The following is a 22,807-nucleotide window of genomic DNA, read 5'->3' on the forward strand; positions in this document are numbered from 1 at the left end:
AGAGGCTGTACTTCACAGAACAGAAATACAAATGAACGTGGAGGAAGCAGAATTGTAAAGGAAGTACAAGGCAAGAGAAAAAAAGCTTTTTAAATAGCTGCTATGACTGGGAAACTGGTCGAGAGAGAGAGAAAAGATTTTTAAAGTTTCTATGTGACATATTATAAACATCCCCGCTGCAGCCTGTTAAAGGGGAACTACAATAACCATCTACACCATTTTTTCATGGCTTTAAGATGTTCCTTTGAAGAAGTCGCCATGCAGAGACTGGCCCTACATAGAGCCAGTTATATAGTTAGGTCTCAGTGTGGGTGAAAGAGTCATTGTCTGTTATTAAACTGAGTTAAGATGACAGTGTGTGGAATTCAGAGTGAAATGATGTCAAGGCTGGTTACAGTTACCAGTATATTTTTCCCATTAGCATAACTAAAAGATCATAAGGCATTGACAGGCAGCTAATTTTTCTTCCTAATGGTAAGACTGGATCAATTCATTCTAGAGGAAAAAAACTCAAATTTTCAGGAAACCCAAATCTATCCATGGTTAATGCATCAGTGTTGAACTTCAGGTCAGTGAATGAAACACATGACTAAATTCTATTCAACAATTGTATTTAAGCCATCAGAAATGCATCTAATTCAGCTGTGGGGTCATAGAATTGTAACACATCATGATGTCATTTCTCCCTTTTGGTCTCTCAATCTTTTTTCAAGGTCTCCAGAAGATGAAAAGTGTCATTTCACTTTTCTCAAAGATATTCACACTTTCAGGGTTGAAAACTTATTGACATGTATAGGTCATTAATTTTCTAATATGTCTAAACTTCTAGATAATTATGATACAGAGGAGTTGGGGGCAGAGGATGGTGCAATCTTTAAGTGGGTTGAAACCCCAAGTTTACTAATCAAAACATTTTATACTTACTTCTTTTATCCCATGAATTTTAATTAAAAGAAAAACTTTAATTTCCTAATTTTAAGAGACAATAATCCATATACGTATTGAACCTTTAACAATACATTTGACGTTGGAATGCCTCATGTGAAGAAAGTAAATACAAGTGGACATTTAGTTGTCTTAATCAGAACATATATGCATATAGACTTTCAAATTCCTTCTATATGTCATATTTAATGTGAAGATAGTAAAAAAAGTTTTAACTAAAAGGTTAAGCATATTTTACAAGCTATGATAGAGCCTTAAAAGATGAACTGTAATAAATAAATAAGCAAATTTTTTCTGTGCAAATGTTTTCTGTGTTCTCTACATATTCCATTTTTTCTGTGGACTATGTAGAGAACAAAGGAGACAGCAGAGAGGGCTCCCAACCAGTTCCCTGCGTAAGTGCAGGTGGCTCAGAGGCAGCTTTTGAGATGATGGGGAGAGGAGGAGGATTTAAAAAATGGTGGGGGGGGGCTTTCCTTAACTAGTCTCAAGTTTTCATTGTGAGTACATAAGTAGAACTGAAGAAGAACCAAAGGAAATCAATAAACCCCTAATTAGTATTTAAGAAACCAAATCCACCCACGGTAGTTACACAGGCAGTGACAACAGTCTGCTCTGTTGTGTGGAAAGGGGCTTAAAAGGTAGCCTGAGAGGGCGGCACCTGTGGCTCAAAGGAGTAGGGCCCCAGCCCCATATGCCGGAGGTGGCAGGTTCAAACCCAGCCCTGGCCAAAAACAAAAACAAAAACAAAAAAGTAGCCTGAGATAAGACAGGAAGCCTGGCAAGCGGCACACTAAGATTGCTTCTGTCCCATCCTAATTCTATTTTCCTTGGCTCTAACCTCATCCTAAGTGACGGTCCCACCTTGGTGTTGGATCCACAAGCAGGCAGGGAAGCCAACTGCCTGTCATTACACTCACACACAGAGAAAAAAATGTTCCTCTGCCTCAAAAATTTCATAATAATTCTCTTTGGGATTTTTTGGGGGCCAATTGGCCTTTGCCAAGTTAAAGTTCTGAATATTTTATCTTATTTATTTTTAAAAGTTAATGACCATTCATTAATCACAGTAGTGGAAAAATCTTAGTGAAATTGCTCACTTGAATTAAGCAATGATTCATAAAATTATGTGCTGATATCAATCTCATTATTTTCACCTCTCCCATGTAGCTGGAAACCATGCTACTCCAAGACCAATAGCCAAGTTAGGCTGATGAGGATCCAACAAAATTCAGCAATTACCTGCAAGTGGTCTCTGTATCTGTCCATTGAGACCTAAAACAACTTCCAGTGTACAGGAGAGATCACCTCACTTTGCAGCTGAAATGGCCCCCAACCAGCCACAGGGCACCTTTGAGACTATGTAACATTATTTACAAACCATATCATGCTCTGACCCCTTCATTCATTTGTCAGACCCATGCTCTTCTGTCTTGCACTCCAGTCACACTGTACTGGTGTGACTCCACCTGCCTGAAGCAAACTTTTCTCCCATCTTCTACTTTTCCTTCTAATACTATAACATAGGATTTCCTGACTAGTTCCCCAAGTGTAGGTCAAGAACATGGGCTCAGATGCAAAGGATAATAGAGAAAATAAATATAACACTTCCTATTTTTTCTTTTTACTTTAGTTGTTTATTATGCAAATTCATTATGATTTTTAAAATAATGTCATAATTATATAGAGTAGCCACTACTGTACACATAACATTTGAAGTTTGGAAAAGAACATGAATTCATCTAGTTCTGCTCCTTAGATTACAAATGAGAAAGCGACTAGAAGAAAAGAGGAAGGTGCTCATTGAAGGGGCCACTAGGAACACATAATTACATGGCCTGGGACTCACTCAGCATGAGACATTCTGAAAATGTTCAATACAATGTAAGGGAGAAATTTATGGGTAATGTTTGTATACTTCAATTAAGTCTGCTATACATTAGAAAACTATATATTAAATACTCTCAATTTATCAGAAAATATATAGAAAACTATATATTAAATACTCTCAATTTATCAGCCAGTTTAGGCATAGGCAAAAAGAAAAACTAGGAAAACACAAAGAAGAGACTTTTTAACATTATCATATAGTCTGGGCACAGTGGGTCATGCCTGTAATCCTAGCACTCTGGGAGGCTGAGGCAGGTAGCTCGCTTGAGCTCAGGAATTTGAGACCAGCCTGAGCCAGAGGGAGACCCTGTCTCTACTAAAAATAGAAAAATTAGCCAAGTATTAAGGCTCACACCTATAGTCCCAGCAACTTGGGATGCTGAGACAAGAAAATTGTTTGAGCCCAAGAGTTTTAAGGTCGCTGTGAGTTATGATAATACAACAACACTCTACCCAGGGTGACAAAGTGAGTCTTTGTCTAGAATAGAATAGAAAAGAATAACCAAGTATTTATTATATGATAATCTACTAAAGGTTATGTCATGATTCTAGTTCATCTATTTCTTAGTAATAGTTCATCTATATCTTTTTAATAAAATAGAAATGTACCCTTAGTTACTATATAGGAGGGTGAAATTAGAATTTAGAATGCCAATTCCTGCTGTGGAAATTCTAAACTAAACACTCCACCACATACATTTCTATAAATTCTAAATTGTTACTCTATGTAATTTTATATTTTATTTTTAACTATGACCATCCTTTCTTCTTAAAAACATAATTTGAGACTTTACATGAATGTATGTATATACAAAAATACATATCTCAAGACATTATAAATATCACACTCACATGTATTGCCCTGAACCCTATCGACTATATTTTATTGGAAAAATAAAAATTGAAAAAAAAATTAGCAAGTTATGCCTTCAAAATTTATACAGTTTAAATATATCGTTATTTTAGCATAAAATTATTAATTATAATTAATAATTACTGGTATGTTTTTGAAAATTAAATAAATGTGTAACATGAATAGCTAAAATTTCAAGAAAAATATCAATGGATACTATTAAGGGTACTGAATTTTAACTAAGAAGTGTACTAAAGACAGACTACATATGCAACTAGTATTTGCCATTTATTAATGTACATCTTTTCATAACAGCTCCTCTTATAAAGGAGCTTCCAATGGTTTCTATCTCAACATGAAAAAGTAAAGCATAATTTGTTTAACTATATATACAATATATAATATTAAGCAATATTTTAAAATAGAGATTACAACAGTCCTGGTAATAATGCCTTTCCTGGAGTAGTTTCTAAAAGGTAACGCTAAGGGGGTAATATTTCTCATTCACCATGTCATTTACCTCCACATCTTGGAATTGGTCCGCTCCACATTACTTTTCCATCCATAAGAATACATGTAATTGTTTCCGTTCCCTGGGTTTTAATAAATCCTTCTTCGCAAATAACCGAAATTGAACTTCCTAATTGAAAGTTGTCCCCAAACCGCCTTGCATTGATTGGTATTCCAGGATCAGGGCACTCATTATGTCCAAAAGCTTTAGAAAGACAAGCATATAAAAACACACCAGCAAGCAGCATTAGCAAGAGGGAAATCCTTCCGTATTTTGGGTAAGAAAAAGCTATGTTTAAAAAGGTTATACTTATTTCTAGAAAAGCTGTTGGTATTTTTTGTTATTTATTTGTTTGTTTATTTATTTATTTATTTATCTTAGAGGGTCTCCTCTGACCAAAACCTGTTTACCTGTGATGGGTAATAGGTGTTTTACTTTAAAATACGAATTAAACTCTAACATTATAAAATTTCAAAACAGAATTGTTTCTGACTATTTTTGGAGATCATGATGCTAGCTAAGACTGTAAAAAATTTCAATATAAGCTCATTGGATTCTAGTTAATATGAATACAGAGGAGGTTGATTATATCTTACTGGAAACTTCTTGATTCACTCTGTCAGAAACAGAAAGCAAGTCTCATTGTGAGAATTAAAGTGAAATGTTTCAATTTACTAGAAATTTTTATCATGTCTTTATAATTTTCCATTTACTTTCTGCTGTCTAAGAAAAGAAAAGTGGGTTAAGTTTTACAATTACCACGTTCTAAGTAGTGTTATATGTTATTATCTCATTTAGCATTTAGAATAGCTTGATGAGGAAGGAGAATACTGCCAATGGCCTGTTAGAATAATAATAATAAAAAAAAAGTAGCTTGTTTCAAGTCATAGAAACAGGACTTGATAGGATTGAAATGTGTACCCTGATTTGGTTTTTACTTTTTTCTCAGCAACCTATTATATCCTCACTTGTCTCATGCTTCCTAGAAGAATGTCAGTTTTTGAGTTCAGGGGCATTACTTTATTCTACTTTGTTTCTCCTGTGGTGTATAGTTAGCCAAGTTACAACAGCAGAAGTACAAAGATGATGTGTTTATTTGCATTTTTTCATAGATTATAGATCACATGAGCCATCCAAATTCTTTTTTATCTGGATGACCAATTATGTTTTATGAATTTTTAATTTGGTATAATATAAATGAAAAAATTTTCAAAGTGGCAAAGTCTAAATGTGTAACATATTTTACTCAAAATTTTCTCACTATCACTTTGATGTTGTTCATAAGTTGAATAGTTTTATTAACTATTCTGTTTAAGTTAAACAGGACAAAAACATTAAGTAAGGTAAGTTCTATATAACATTTTTTTGTAGGTACAATTATTTTTAATCACGGTTTTATTTTGTGATTAACAATAAATTCAATTTTTATTAAGCCTGGTTGTTTCAATATATAGTGCCAGACTGATTTTATTAGAAGAAAATGAATCTTAGTAGTAAGAATTAAATAAAAGATTTGCATATAACCCACTGAATTATTCACTATAGAAACAAAACAAGGAACATGAAGGCATATTTTCATAATTCAGAAAAAGCAGTTATTTTATATAGGAAGTATCTGTGACACATGTGATACCTAATTGAACTTTAATGATGTGCAATTTCATGTTAACAGCTTATTAGTGACAGTACTCACCCACTAGTGTCACTTTGAAAATGTGTTTTGTTGCTAATTGCCAATGCTCAGCATTCAATAGATAAGAATGGAGGCAGGTGGTGAACTTCTTTTTAAAGGGCAACATGAAAAGCTAGAAACTAAATTCTGTTGTTATGTTCTACTTTATATTAACTTATCAAATTGGTCAATATCTGACACAGTGTGGAAGCTTCAAGGAAAAGCAGTAAGAATCATTAATGTCCTATGGTTTCAGGTAAAACATTCCCAAACAGGCTCAGTGAGTAGGGCACCAGCCACGTACACGAAAGCTGGCCAGTTGGAGCCCATCCTGGGCTTGCTAAATAACAATGACAACTGCAATCAAAAAATAGCCAGGCTATGGTGCCCCATGATCACATTAATGTGCACAGATATGATTTAAAAAAAAAAAAAAAATAGCCAGGCATTGTGACAGATGCCTATAGTCCCAGCTACTTGGGAGGCTGAGGCAAGAGAATCTCTTAAGCCCGAGAGTTTGAGGTTGCTGTGAGCTGTGATGCTACAGCACTACTGAGGGCGACATAGTGAGATTTTGTCTCAAATAAATAAATAAATAAAAATAAAAAAAATTCCCAAACAGAAGTAGTATATACAGATAGTAATCTACTAATATTTTATCTTCTTTGTGTGATTCACCTTTTTGCTAAAAGTATAAGCATTATTTGCACATAAATAATATTCATCCTTTTAAAATGCAAAAAGAAAATAGGAGCAAGAAAAAATAGCTAATAATTGGGTGGCGCCTGTGGCTCAAAGGGGTAGGGTGCCAGCCCCATATGCCGGAGGTGGTGGGTTCAAACCCAGCCCCGGCCAGAAACTGGAAAAAAAAAAATGGCTAATAATTTCAAAGATATCTCAAATCTACAGAGATATAATAAACATAACTACATAAGATGAAAAGGTAATTGTTCAAAAGCCATGTAAACAGTAATAGCTAAAGTGAGCATTTACTGGGTACTACTTAACTCTATGCTAAATTATAAATAATGAATTGTCTTGGGCGGTGCCTGTGGCTCAGTGGATAGGGCACTGGCCCCATACACTGAGGTTGGTAGGTTTGGACCCAACTGCTGCCAAACTGCAACAAAAAATAGCCAGGCATTGTGGCAGGCGCCTATAGTCCCAGCTACTCAGGAGGCTGATGCAAGAGAATCGCCTAAGCCCAAGAGCTGGAGGTTGCTGTGAGCTGTCATGCCAAGGCACTCTACCGAGGACAGCAAAGTGAGACTCTGTCTCTAAAATAAATAAATAATGAATTATCTAATTTATTCCTTATATCAACCCATTGTGGTTTCACTGATTGGTATACTGCAGCTCAGTTATCAAACCTAAAATTGTAACAAAGCCAAGATCCGATGCTGGATATTTTGACTTTAAAACCAATATTCTTTTTTTTTTTTTTTTTTGAGAGAGAGTCTCACTATGTTGCCCTTGGTAGAGTGCCATGGGCATCACGGCTCACAACAACCTCAAACTCTTGAGCTTACATGATTCTCTTGCCTCAGCCTCCTAAGTAGCTAGGACTACAGGCACCCACCGCAAGGCCTGGCTATTTTTTGTCGCAGTAGTCATTGCTGTTTAACTGGCTGGGGCTGGGTTCGAACCCATCTCCCTCAGTGTATGTGGCTGGCGCTATAACCACTGGGCTATGGGCACCCAGCCTAAAGCTGATATTCTTAATCACAAAAGAATTTTGGCCCATAGTAGCTTTGTTAACTCAGCTAAGTGATCCAGTGCCCTAAAGGTAAGGATTTCCTTCTGTATGATGCTTCTGTTTCCTGTAGATTTTTTCTTTGGAATTATAATTCTGTGCTATAATTACTTGTCTGAAGTCTCCCTTTGGTTTATGAATATCTTAAAAGAAAGATCTATTTCCCTTTTATGTTTGCATATAAACTACAGAAAAAAATGTGATATATGGTAGGTTTGAGTTTATGCTAAGATACAATAAATATATTACCTGATATAATGAAAATTATATTGGCTTACGTAATTATATTTGAAACATATTTCCTTAATGTTCCTTAAAGGCCTCTCACAAAGAGAAATGTTGATAGTAAAATACAGTAGAAATGAAGGACTAAATGACCATCCTCGGCACAATTAGGCCTGTGGCTTGGGCAAATCTAGAAGTGGTTTTCAGAATTTTTTGGGCTCTACTTTGTAGCAACATGTTATAAAGAAAAAGACACTTACTGTTGTAAGTTATGTTAAAGCCACGTCCTGACATTGAGTGGTCAGCCTGAAATTCCAATCGCAGTATATGACTGTTACTTGTAAGATGGGAAGGCACCTCAGCCCCTGTAAAGGTTCCAAGAATCGGAGAGTCTGGAGAGTCTCCATCTTTAACAGCAAGGAAGTCAAACTGGGATTCCAGATCGAAGTCATTGAAAGAAAGATGTATCCGGCTCCCGGGATCCGAGATTATTGTCCAGATGCAATTTAAATTATTTCCATATCCTTCTGGATAATCAGGAGAAAGAACTGTTCCCATTGGTGCAGTGAAGTTAGAAAGGCAGGGAACTGGGTAAAATAGAAAGATTGTAAGATACAGTAAATATTCCAAAATTATATTATACCTTATTTTTTACAATGATAAATATCAATTAGCAGTTTGATAAAATAACACTAAACCATGTAAATTATCTTATAAAACACAACAAGAATGTGACCATTTTAGGCAACTATTATGTTGGATGAAATTAAGATGAGACCCTTAAAAATATATAAAAATATAACTGGAGTAATAGCATTTTTTTTTTTTAATTTTTTTATTAAATCATAACTGTATACAATGATATGATTATGGGGCATCATACACTCACTTCATAAACCATTTGACACATTTTTATCACAGTGGTTAACATAGCCTTTCCGGCGTTATCTCAGTTACTGTGCCAAAACATTTATATTCTACATTTACCAAGTTTCGCAAATACCCCTGTAATATGCACCACAGGTGTGATCCCACCGATTCCCCTCCCTCTACCCACCCCCCCCTTTCCCACTTCCCCCTATTGTTAAGTTGTAGCTGGGTTATAGCTTTCATGTGAAAGTCCCAAATTAGTTTCATAGTAGGGCTGTGTACATTGGGTATTTTTTCTTCCATTCTTGGGATACTTTACTAAGAAGAATATGTTCCAGCTCCATCCATGTAAACATGAAAGAGGTAAAGTCTCCATCTTTCTTTAAGGCTGCATAGTATTCCATGGTATACATATACCACAATTTATTAATCCATTCGTGGATCGATGGGCACTTGGGCTTTTTCCATGACTTAGCTATTATGAATTGGGCTGCAATAAACATTCTGGTACAAATATCTTTGTTATGTTGTGATTTTTGGTCTTCTGGGTATATGCCCAGCAGAGGAATTACAGGATTGAATGGCAGATCTATTTTTAGATCTCTGAGTGTTCTCCATATCTCTTTCCAAAAGGAATGTATTAATTTGCATTCCCACCAGCAGTGCAGAAGTGTTCCCTTTTCTCCGCATCCACGCCAACATCTCTGGTCTTGAGATTTTGTGATATAGGCTAGTCTCATTGGAGTTAGATGATATCTCAAAGTAGTTTTGATTTGCATTTCTCTGATGATTAAAGATGATGAGCATTTTTTCATATGTCTGAAGGCCGTGCGCCTGTCTTCTTCAGAGAAGTTTCTCTTCAAATCCCTTGCCCAGCCTGCGATGGGATCCCTTGTTTTTTTCTTGCTGATGCGTTTGAATTCTCTGTGGATTCTGGTTATTAAACCTTTGTCAGAGTTATACCCTGCAAATATCTTCTCCCATTCTGAGGGCTGTCTGCTTGCTCTGCTTACTGTGTTCTTAGCTGTGCAGAAGCTTTTTAGTTTGATCAAGTCCCAGTAGTGTATTTTTGAAGCTGCTTCAATTGCCCGGGGGGTTCTCCTCATGAAATACTCACCCAGACCAATTTCTTCAAGGGTTTTCCCTGCATTCTCCTCTAGTATTTTTATAGTTTCATGTCTTAAGTTTAAATCTTTAATCCAATGAGAGTCTATCTTAGTTAATGGTGAAAGGTGTGGGTCCAATTTCAGTCTTCTGCAGGTTGCCAGCCAGTTCACCCAGCACCATTTGTTAAATAGGGAATCTTTTCCCCACTGAATGTTTTTAATTGGCTTGTCAAAAATCAAATAGCGGTAAGTAGCTGGATTCATCTCTTGGTTCTCTATTCTATTCCAGATATCTACTTCTCTGTTTTTGTGCCAATACCATGCTGTTTTGATCACTATCGATTTGTAGTAAAGTCTGAGGTCTGGTAGTGTGATTCCTCCTGTTTTGTTTTTATTTCTGAGTAATGTCTTGGCTATTCGAGGTTTTTTCTGATTCCATATAAAACGAAGTAATGTTTTTTCAAGATCTTTAAAATATGACAGTGGAGCTTTAATAGGGAGTGCGTTGAAATTATATATTGCTTTGGGTAGTATGGACATTTTGATAATGTTGATTCTTCCTAGCCATGAGCATGGTATGTTTTTCCATTTGTTAACATTTTCAGCTATTTCTTTTCTTAGAGTTTCATAGTTCTCTTTATAGAGATCTTTCACGTCTTTTGTTAGGTAAATTCCCAAATATTTCATCTTCTTTGGCACTACTGTGAATGGGATAGAGTCCTTAACTGCTTTTTCAATTTGACTGTTGTTGGTGTATATAAAGGCTACTGATTTATGAATGTTGATTTTGTAACCTGAGACGCTGCTGTATTCCTTGATCACTTCTAGGAGTTTTGTAGTAGAGTCCCTAGTGTTTTCCAGATACACAATCATATCATCTGCGAAGAGCGAGAGTTTGATCTCTTCTGACCCTATATGGATACCCTTGATGCCTTTTCTTCCCTAATTGCGGTGGCTAAAACTTCCATTACAATGTTGAAAAGCAATGGAGACAATGGGCAGCCTTGTCTGGTTCCTGATCTGAGTGGAAATGATTCCAATTTAACTCCATTCAATATGATATTGGCTGTGGGTTTGCTGTAGATAGCCTCTATCAGTTTAAGAAAAGTCCCTTCTAGACCAATTTTCTTGAGTGTTCTGATCATGAAGGGATGCTGGATATTATCAAAAGCTTTTTCTGCATCAATTGAGAGAATCATATGGTCTTTGTTTTTTAATTTGTTTATGTGCTGAATTACATTTATAGATTTACGTATATTGAACCAGCCTTGAGACCCTGGGATAAAACCAACTTGGTCATGATGTATAATTTGTTTGATGTGTTGTTGGATTCTGTTTGTTAGGATCTTGTTGAATATTTTTGCATCTATATTCATTAGTGATATTGGTCTATAATTTTCTTTTCTTGTTGGGTCTTTTCCTGGTTTGGGGATCAGGGTGATATTTGCTTCATAGAACGTGTTGGGTAGTCTTCCTTCTTTTTCTACATTTTGGAACAGGTTGAGTAATATAGGTACTAATTCCTCTTTAAAGGTTTGGTAGAATTCTGACGTGAAACCATCTGGTCCCGGGCTTTTCTTTTTAGGGAGGTTTTGTATAGTTGATGCTATTTCTGAACTTGATATGGGTCTGTTCAACATTTCCACTTGATTCTGGTTAAGTCTTGGAAGGTGGCGTGCTTCCAAGTATCGGTCTATTTCCTTCAGATTTTCATATTTCTGAGAATAAAGTTTCTTGTAATATTCATTAAGGATTTTTTGGATTTCTGATGAGTCTGTGGTTATTTTGTCTTTGTTGTTTCTGATTGATGATATTAGAGATTTTACTCTTTTTTTCCTGATTAGGTTGGCCAGAGGTTTATCTATTTTATTGACCTTTTCAAAAAACCAGCTTTTTGATTTATTGATCTGTTGTATTATTCTTTTGTTTTCAATTTCATTTAATTCTGCTCTAATTTTGGTTATTTCTTTTCTTCTACTGGGTTTGGGGTTGGAATGTTCTTCCTTTTCCAGTTGCGTGAGATGTCCCATTAAGTTGTTAACTTCCTCTCTTTCCGTTCTCTTGAGGAAGGCTTGCAGTGCTATAAATTTCCCTCTTAGAACTGCCTTTGCAGTGTCCCAGAGGTTCTGATAGCTTGTGTCTTCATTGTCATTTTGTTCCAAAAAATTGGTGATTTCTTTCTTAATCTCATCTCTGACCCAGCTATCATTCAGCATAAGGTTATTTAACTTCCATGTTTTTGTATGGGTATGCAGATTCCTGTTGTTACTCAATTCAAGTTTTATTCCATGATGGTCCGAGAAGATGCATGGAATAATTTCTATTCCTTTAAATTTACTGAGGTTAAACTCCAACTTCCACACTGGCGAAAGGATTAAAAATGTCCACTGGACCTTTGAAAAACTCAATACCCAAAATTCCACCAGACTTATCCTTACTCTCCATCAATGTGAATGGCTTAAACTGTCCTCTAAAGAGGCATAGGTTAGCTGACTGGATACAAAAACTTAAGCCAGATATTTGTTGCATACAAGAGTCACATCTCAACTTAAAAGACAAATACAGACTCAGGGTGAAAGGATGGTCATCCATATTTCAGGCAAATGGTAATCAGAAAAAAGCAGGTGTTGCAATTTTATTCGCAGATACAGTAGGCTTTAAACCATCAAAAGTAAGGAAGGACAAGAATGGTCACTTCATATTTGTTAAGGGTAATACTCAATATGACGAGATCTCAATTATTAATATCTATGCACCCAACCAGAATGCACCTCAATTTATAAGAGAAACTCTAACAGACATGAGTAACTTGATTTCCTCCAGCTCCATAATCGTTGGAGATTTCAACACTCCCTTGGCAGTGTTGGATCGATCCTCCAGAAAGAAGCTGAGCAAAGAAATCTTAGATTTAAACCTAACCATCCAATATTTAGATTTAGCAGACATCTACAGAACATTTCATCCCAACAAAACTGAATACACATACTTCTCATCAGCCCACGGAACTTACTCCAAAATTGATCACATTTTAGGTCACAAGTCTAACCTCAGTAAATTTAGAGTAATAGCATTTTTGACATTAATCATGTTTGTGTTAGAGTGGTATAGAGAATTTTAGTTTCAGTGCTTAAAACATCTATCAGAGAAATGTACAGAGGTTCTCATAGAAAGCAATAAGACTCAAAATGACTGAAGATGAAATGTGGATATTAACAGAACTGGAATCCTATAGCTCACAAAAAACTCAGGATGGGGCAGTGACTAGGTGAGTTTCATCTTATCATGGCCGAGGGACATTCTGACAGGTTACAGCACAAATAAGGAGATGAATTAAATTTTATAGTAGCCACAACTGGGGGCTAACACCGGAAGAACAACTAAATGAGAACTCTTACATCATGCTATTATGATGTCTCTTTTTCCCACCCTTCTTTTCTTTTTTTTTTATACTTTTTTTTTTTTTTTTTTTTCAGTTTTTGGCTGGGGCTGGGTTTGAACCCACCACGCCCGGTATATGGGACCGGCGTCCTACTCCTTGAGCCACAGGCATGGCCCTCCCACCCCTATTTTCTTTTTTTAATTTTTAAAAACTTGATTTGAAGGTTCACATCAAATAACAAAAATAAAATAATCTATCATTCAAAAGGAATAAAAATTAAAATACCAATATATTTTCTTCTAGTGTTTTTATTATATATTTTAACAAAATTGAATCCATACATGTACTAAATTCTTTTTTCATTATAATTAATATGAGTTTTTTGAGTCATTAAGCATAACTTATATTCATCATTTTAAACCACTCATCCATTTATTTATCTGGATGTGAAAAATTAATCTGGTTGTGCTCCCAGTGTTTAGTGTTTAGAATTATATTTTTTATTTTTTGAAATATAAATAACACTGACCATCTTCGTAAAGAAAGTTTTCTTTGTTACTGTTTTTCTTGAGATACATTTTTAAAGCAATTAGTATGACAGGGGATATAAATTTTAATCCTCAGAGAAATGTACATTTAATTTTGTTAAATTTCTATTTAGAAAAGTTATATCAACTTGTACTGACGTATACTTAATTTTACAAGAAAAATAATATCTTATTGTTTTAATTTATATTTCTTTTTTTAATTTATATTTCTTTGACTACTAGCAAAGTTTAAGATTTCTGATATGTTTTTTAGACACTTGCATTTTTTCTTTTTCTTTTTTTTTTTTTTTTTATTGTTGGGGATTCATTGAGGGTACAATAAGCCAGTTACACTGATTCCAATTGTTAGGTAAAGTCCCTCTTGCAATCATGTCTTGCCCCCATAAAGTGTGACACACACTAAGGCCCCACCCTCCTCCCTCCATCCCTCTTTCTGCTTCCCCCCCCATAACCTTAATTGTCATTAATTGTCCTCATATCAAGATTGAGTACATAGGATTCATGCTTCTCCATTTTTGTGCTGCTTTACTAAGAATAATGTCTTCCACTTCCATCCAGGTTAATATACGAAGGATATAAAGTCTCCTTATTCTGTTCATGAACTCTGGTTATTTAAGATTATGATGTCTTTTTTTTGAGACAGTCTCACTTTGTTGCCCTTAGTAGAAGCTGTGGCATCACAGCTCACAGCAACCTCAAACTCTTAGGCTTAAATGATTCACTTGCCTCAGCCTCCCAAGTAGCTGGGACTACAGGTGCCCGCCATAGCCCAGGCTAGTTGTTGTTGCAGTTGTCATTGTTTAGCAGGGCCGGCCTAGGTTGGAACCGTCAGCCCCGTGTATGTGGCTGGTGCACTAACCACTGAGTCATGGGTGCCAAACCTAAGATTATGATGTCTTAGTTGATAATATACATGCAACTGTTTCTTATTATTTTGTTAAAAACATTTTAGTATAAATAATTTGGCTTGAGTATTAAAAATAAATTTTTGCATTTTTCACATTCTTCCTAAGAGCAGATCTTTTATTAACATTTAGAAATTAGAACTGTATTTATTTTGCTATCTATCAACACAAATCTAAAGGTCTGGGAATAACTATACCTACCTATAAATACGTATCTCTCTGTATGTAATTTTTGTCATTAAAAACATATTTTATACCTTAAATTTGGAGTTTTTTAGTAGAATTTTAGGGTTAAGTCAGGGCTTGTAAACTGACAATCATTGGGCTGTCAAAAACAAAATGGGAACAAATACAATCACACCGCTTCATGTGGGCCGCGGGCTATAGTTTGAGGACCTCTGGTTGAAAACAAACAAACGAAAACAACCCACACCTTTGGTCTGTAAAGTAATGGGAAATAATTTCTCTTTACCAAGCCATGTGATCGGGCGATCAGTAAATGAAAGTGCATGGTTAGTTCCAATAAAATGTTATTTGCAAATCCAGGCTGCAGGCAGGAGTTGATGTACAACCTGTTTGCCAACTCCTGATCCATATCATTCCTACTCCTTACTCGGGGCAGGAGTTGACCAAAGTTACCACCTTAAACTCTCTTATCAGATAGATAAGTAGTTGTTTATATCAGACTGTAAGCATAATTTATATTCATCATTTTAAAACAAACACACTTTAAATCATTAATTATGTCAGATGCCATTTTTGTGTAATTTTCCTTGACCAAGCGTGTTACACTTTTGTCAGTTCTACTTTTGTTCATATCAAACTAATTGTATAACTTAACATGATGCTTTAGCATGTATGTAAGCACTTTACGTTTACAAAATTCCTCTTTCTATTCTTGGCTACTTGTTAGTTATCTGTATGACAACATTTTAGATCAAGTTCCCAAAAAAACTGTGTTAGGATTTTGATTAAAATTAAGAAAGGAATGTCATTATCATTTATTTATTTGATATATCTTTTATTCAGGATTATGGCATCTAGCTCTATTTTTGTTCTCATAAAATTTCCTTTTGTTGTCAAGTTCAATAATTTTCTTTCCATGAATTATTTGCAGGTATGTAAGAATTATTTCTATATATTTTATAATTGTTTTTATGAATATATTTTCTTTTGAATACATTCTCAAGTTATTCTTGTATATAAGAACATTATTCATTGCTACATTTTGTTGTATATCAGAATATTGGACTTAATTATTTTTTAAATAGTAAAATATTTGTTTCAGATTTTTAAGAATTTTCTAAAACATAGGTTTCATTCAGCGATATTTTCTTTATTTTCATTAAATGCATTTTGGTGTCTATTAAAATGTTTTAATTTTTTTTTAAATTTTGGTATGATATATGACATTAGTAGATTCTCCAATATTAAGCCAGCACCATCTTCCTGGAAGAACACCTAGAATTAAACATCTTCAGTTAAACACTTTTGAAGTATTTCTAAGCTTTAGTCTATATGATTAATGTATTTTTTTCTCTTACAATAAGAACCTCATAAGGTGATCTTGGTTAAAGACAAAAACTGGTCCTAAAATAAAAAGGTTCTATGAAAGGGGTCTGTGAGTTCTGCCTCTCTTAGACTTCCCTAAGAGCAAACATAATACATAATTAATTAGGGAAATTTATGCTAGATTCCAAAAATACCCACTTTATTGTAAATGTAATGAACATAGTATTTAACTGAACCTTAAAGTGCATTAAGAGATGATGCAAATTACATTGTTGTTGTAGTTAAACTGGAATGTCTAAATGTATTTAGAGAATTATGTTCTTTTACTCCAAGCACATTGTATACCATAAATATTAATGAATTATATTCTATCCAATATAAATAAATGGCACCTTATACATTAGTGTGAACATCCACAAACAAAAATAAGTTAATGCATTATACATAGAATATAAGCTTTAAATATTTTAACTTTTTTATTGCAAATAAGCATATACTATCTTGCTAAAATAAATGGGTCTATTAGAATTAGTTCATATGTATAATTTCCATAAGTATGCAAAAAAAAAGAAAGACATACACTAGCTTTAAAGTATATAGTACCACTAAATAAGGTGCTATAAAAACACATGTAATATATAGTTTGCAATTACCAAGTGAACTATGTTAAATTTATTTAAACCTGTAATAAAATTTATAATTTGGCATAAGCACACTTCTGAAAGATAGTATCAGAAAGTGCTACTCATCCAAAAATAATTATACGGTTCCAGCTCTTTGCAATTAATTACAAAAGCAATTATATGCAAGGACAGGGTGACATATGCTGTCTGGAAGGAAAGCATTTGGTACTCACAGATACAGATGGGTATGTTTGCAGACCATTGGTTATTCTCTTGACAAACAATGGATTTCTCTCCAATTAATTCAAACCCAAACTGGCACTCAAACCTTAAAACATCACGATTAGAAAACCCATCGCCTTCTCTAATTCCATATAAGGGTGTACCAGGATCGCCACAACTTTCTTTCTCAATTTCTGTAAAAATAGAAGACAAAAGTCACCTTTCAAGGGATGCAGACATAGGACACCCATGCTCCAAGTTTAGTAAATACACACTCTCCATTGTGCAGATATTTCAGAATAAAAGAGAAATACATTCCACAATCTTAATTTGTTTTACTTTTGCCACTCCTATGGGTATGTTTTGATGAAATTATCTTTAGGGAACAAATAATATAGAAATGGCATTTCTTTCTTTTTGTATATAGTGAATCTGGGGTCATGAGGGCTAATGATATTGTCCACATACATAATAAAACAATTATAAAATCTCAGATTTTCTGCCTGTACCGTATATACATACACACACACAAACACATATATATACAAGTATAAATATCTATTTCCACTAAATCCTAAAGACCTTTCTTTTTCTTGTAATCTCTACATGATATAATAAATCCTTAAATCCTTGGATCATGCTAAGAACATGAGAGAACGTTTCTTGCCTCTGTGCTCCTGTAGAAGCCAATGGATATTTCTTATCCAAGATCTGTTACTATCCATGGTGCTTGTTGGTTAAATTACTTCCGCAGGTAGATGAAGAAAAGCAGAAACACACACACACACACACACACACACACAAACACAGAAAACTACTCAAAGGTAGCCATCAAGTTTGCATTCCAAATTATCCAGCTATATTATGTTCTTGGATAAATGTTTATCGGATGAATTGAAAAAGAGTGAAAAAAATATTTTAAGAGGGGCTGGATGCAGTGACCCGTGCCTGTAATTCCAACACTTTGGGAGGCTGAAGCAGAAGGATGGCTTGATCCAGGAGTTAGAGGATAACCTAGGGATTAGAACCTGTCTCTTTTTGTAAGGTCCATCTCTACAAAAAAAACTTAAATAAATAAATAAAAATAGGAATAAAAAAAAAATAGCTGGCATGATGGCCCATGCCTGTAATCCTAGCTACTCAAGAGGCTGAGGCTGGGGGATGGATTGAGTCCAGTAGTTCAAGGTTACCGTGAGCTACCATCTCTCCATTACACTTTAGCCTGATCAACAGAGTGAAACTCTAAAGAAAAAGAAAAAAAAAAACTAAAAAACCAAATTATTTTAACGGCACCATTAAAACACCTTTATGAGGTGTATCCAAAGAAATGTCAATTATCTGTTATCGTCATTGTCATTGGCATTTATTTATGTATTATATATATGTATATAAATACTCTCCACAAAAGCCAGGTGATATTGTTGTATATATACATCATATTAAATATTTTAACTTATATTTTCAGTATTATTTGACAACTTGCTCCTTTTTTTTATCATTCTATATGTTTTAGAGATACTTTTGAACTTTCTTGTATCCTTGACAAAAGCCACAGATAGTTATAATAATACCTTTTAAATATTGGATTTGATTAGTATTTTATTTAGATATTTTTATCTGTAAGTGCTATTGCCTATAATTTATTTTCTTGTGCTATTCTAATTGGTTTTTAAGATCAAGGAAATGGGCCAACCGCTGTAGCTCATGAGTGGGAGGCTGAGGAAGGTGGATCCTCTGAGTTCAGAAATTTGAGATGAACCTGAGCAAGAACCTGTCTCTAAGAATAAAAAAAAAAAAAAAAAAGAAAAGAAATAGACCAGGCACAGTAGCTCACACCTGTAATCCCAGTACTTGGGAGGCCGAAGTGGGTGGATTGCCTGAGCTCACAGTTTTGAAAACAGCCTCAGCCAGAGTGAGACCTATCTCTAAAAAATAGCCAGGCATTGTTGTGGGCGCCTATAGTTCCAGCTCTTTGGGAGGCTGAGGCAAGAGAATTGCTTAAGCCCAAGAGTTTGAGATTGCTGTGAGCTATGACGGTACAGCACTGTACCGAGGGTGACAAAGTGAGACTCTGACACACACACACAAAAAAACAAATAGCCAAATAGCCAGGCGTTATTATGGATGCCTGTAGTCCCAGTTGCTCAGGAGGCTCAGGCAAGGGGGTCACTTGAGCCCAAGAGTTTGAGGTTGCTGTGAGCTATGACACCATAGACAATCTACTCAGGACAACAGAGTGAGACTCTCTCTCAAAAAAAGAAACAAAAAATCAAGGAACTAAACTCACTTTTTTTTATATTTTACTAGTCATTAGGTTAATTTGTATAACAACAATGAAACTGGATTCTTCCCTAGGTGTTATAACTTACCCCCCAAAGCTGGGTGAGTCTGATATAATTGTAAGGTAGTCATCTAAATTTTTATATCTTCTAAGATTTTTTCTCTATTGAAGTGTTTTTTTATTTAAATTTTATTTTATTTTTGAACTAATATTGACAATTTATATATTTGTGGAAGTAACATTTTCCAAAGTTTTTGTCAGGTTGCCAGTTTAGTAGTAACAGAATTGTGTTACAGGACTTTAAAATATCTCCGTTAGAATTACGTTATAAGTCTTTCTCACTCCTAAAGCTATTTATTTGTGTTTACTCCCCTGATTTTCTTTGTTCATATTTACAAAGAGTTACTAGACTGGTTTGCTCAAAGAACTAGCTTTGATTTTGTTGACTTGAACATTGAATTGAATTGTTTTGATTTGATTTAAACATCTTTTCCTTTTTTATCTTTTTGAATCCCATTTTAACTCTGTTTTGGATTATTTTGTTCTTTCTTCTATCTTCTTGAATTGAAATCTTAGGGGGTTTTTATTAGTTTGCTAACAACCTTTGCTACTTCCTAAAGATAAAACAAATTTAAAGTCTCTAATTTTCTCCAGGGTACTGCTTTGGTATGGAGAGCTTACATCACATAAATAAAATTGCTACTTAATAAAAAAAATAATAATGATAAAAATAAATAAATTTACTTTTTAACTCAAAAATAATTTTATAGTGTTTTACAATTTATGGATCAGGCTATCATTTTGTTTTTGATTTCTAACATTATTTCTTTAGTATTCAGCATACATATATTCAGGTCATATAGTGGATACATCAGTGAAATATATTCAATTCAATTTTTTATATTGGTCAAATTGAAATCATCTGTGTCCTTCATTTTTTTTACATGCTGGCTCTGACAGTTTCTAAAAGGAATTGGTTAATGTTCCAAACCAAGTGTGGATTTTACCACATTTTATTATAGTTGAATCTGTATTTTAAACTACCATTCACTTATTCAGTTTATGCAGTAAATAGTCGTTTGATCATTTTATATTATAGTCCCCCTTATTTATGTTTTGCTTTTCAGGGTTTCAGTTATCTAAGATCAACCATGGTCTAATAATAGGTGAATATATTATAGCAAAATATCTTGAAGAAAAGGGTGGGGGATGAAAGAGAAAGAGAGACCCCCTTCATATAACTTTCATTATAGTATTTTGTCATAGTTCTATATTATTTGCTATTGTTGTTAATCTCTTACTGTGCCTAATTTGCAAATCAATCTTTGTCATAGGTATGTATTAAAAAACATACTATTTATATATGGGGTTCAGTACGACCTGTAGTTTCAAGTATTTACGGGGAGGCTTGGAATATATCCCCATGAATAAGGTAGGGACCACAGTACTCATATTTCTAGGTATTTGAACTACAACAATGAATAAACAGTATTTCATGCTCTCTGGATGCATGCATTTCATTGGGGATTTACAAACTATAAATAATAATATCTTACTTTAGAAAGTGATACATGTTACTGGGCCCCCCTCAAAAAAAAAAAAAAGGTTAGTGAATAGGAGTGCTAAAGTGCTAGGTTATTGTGGGGTGACATTGTGAGGCTCACAAAGTTTATTATTATTATACCTTCTTATGGAAGTTGTTTCTGTTATTGAAAGAATAGATTGTTCTTCATCAAAAAATGTCATTATTTTGCCTTCACTATTGAACGATAGTTGGTAAGGAATAGAACTTTAATTCATAGTTATTTACCCTTGGCATTTTGAAGATGTTTTTTCCCTGTTTTTTTATCTATCCAGTATTCCTGATGAGAAATATGGTACCAAACTGATTTTAATTCTCTCATGATTAATCTGCTTCCAGCTCCCTCTCCTCCTCACCGATAAGAGCTAAGATTCCTTTCCAGATTTGCTGTTTTTAAGTGTACTGATTTTTAAATCCATTTTTTCAGCTTGGTGCTTGATAGATTACTTCTGTCAAATAACTTGTAATTTTTTTTTTTTTTCAGTTCTAGGAAATCATTACCATTATTTCTTTTGAAATACTGTTTCATTCAGGTACTCATCTCTCTGAAACTCCCTCACTTTGAACGTTGGAATTTAGCCTTCATGATGCTTGAAACCTTTCCAATTTTCATGTTTTAAAATTTTTTATTTGACATTCTAGAAGAATTCCATACATTCTTTTATATTATAAATATCAATTTACTAATTCACTGTGCAGTTTATATAAACCCAATTTTATATATTGAAAAATTATTTTGTCATTCCCTAGACATTTAAAGATTATTATGACTTGTCTCATAACTCCTATTATTCTTTTCATGAATGAAATTCCCTCTTTATTTTTTGAGGACATTTTTCATTATTAAAAAATATTTTCTAATTGCTTTTTTAACTGTTTCCTTGGATATTTTTAGAGAATAGCAGTGTAAACTTTCTTTTAAAAACAGCATATTTGAAAATGCATTCAGTGAATCATAATGGTGATTAAATCTATGACGAAAATGTATAGGAGGAAGTATTTTAGGGAAGAATAAAACTGTGTATTTGAACAAGCTGTCAAATAAATGTTTTTATTTGCTTACTTCTCTATAAAATTCTAAATCTCACACTCCTGTTGTACTTCTGAGTGTACCTCTTCTCAGCATTGATTTTGGTGCCATTTTTGTGGTCTTCATCCTGATCTGGAGACACTTTCCTCTTGATAATGCTCTGGACTCTCCTTCCACATCTGGGCATATCTTTATCTCTGTTGCTGATGTATTTTCCTCTGTAGTAATTAGCTGTAGTCTTTCAGGTCTCTTTCCTGGCCTCAGTGCACAGCGACTCCCTATGCAGAGCTGCAGCAACAGTTTCCATGTGGCACTGGTTCATGAAATTTTCAGCTTACTTCTATATTGCACATATATCATTACATGTTTGTTTTTATTTATCTATCTTAGGGATGTCCCCTCCAGCCTCAAAACAAATGAGATTTTTCTCTTTCTATTGTTAGGCATTGTTATTCGATATATTTTCTATATGTTTCCTATCATCTTTGGGTAGGGTTGAGGGTGAGTACTTAATCTATCATTTTGAAACCACAGTTTTTTCGTTCCTTTACTACAACATTCTTAACATCAAGATTATATATAATAAACATGTTGACAATGTTGATTCTTCCCAGCCAAGAGCATTGTATGTTCTTCCATTGTTAGTGTCTTCTGCAATTTCTTTTCTTAGGGTTTCCTAATTCTCTTTGAAAAGATCTTTTGCCTCTTTTTTTATGTATATTCCTAAGTATTACATTTTCTTTGAAGCTACTGTGAAGGGAATTGTGCCCTCAACTTGCTTTTCAACTTAGCTGTTATTGGCTTATAAAAAGGCTACTGTTTTGTGGACATTGATTTTATACTCTGAGACATTACTGTATTTCTTGATGACTTCCAGGAATTTTGTGGTTGAATTTCTGG

The 22,807-nt window shown here is 34.2% G+C and overlaps 1 protein-coding gene across 3 annotated transcripts in view; it reads right to left on the reverse strand.

The window, feature by feature from the left end:
* The window catches only part of CSMD3 (CUB and Sushi multiple domains 3), a 1,164,849-nt gene that overhangs the window by 435,453 nt on the left and 706,589 nt on the right, over positions 1-22,807 (reverse strand). For all 3 annotated transcript variants that reach the window (XM_053559351.1, XM_053559349.1, XM_053559348.1), the window contains 3 exons: positions 17,026-17,208; positions 8,110-8,436; positions 4,209-4,403 (listed from right to left, as the gene is read on the reverse strand). In XM_053559351.1, the coding sequence (XP_053415326.1) occupies positions 4,209-4,403; positions 8,110-8,436; positions 17,026-17,208 (705 nt within the window). The remainder of the gene's footprint in view (positions 1-4,208; positions 4,404-8,109; positions 8,437-17,025; positions 17,209-22,807) is intronic.

The sequence above is a fragment of the Nycticebus coucang genome, chromosome 13 (genome assembly GCF_027406575.1).
Source record: "Nycticebus coucang isolate mNycCou1 chromosome 13, mNycCou1.pri, whole genome shotgun sequence".
Taxonomy (NCBI): domain Eukaryota; kingdom Metazoa; phylum Chordata; class Mammalia; order Primates; family Lorisidae; genus Nycticebus; species Nycticebus coucang.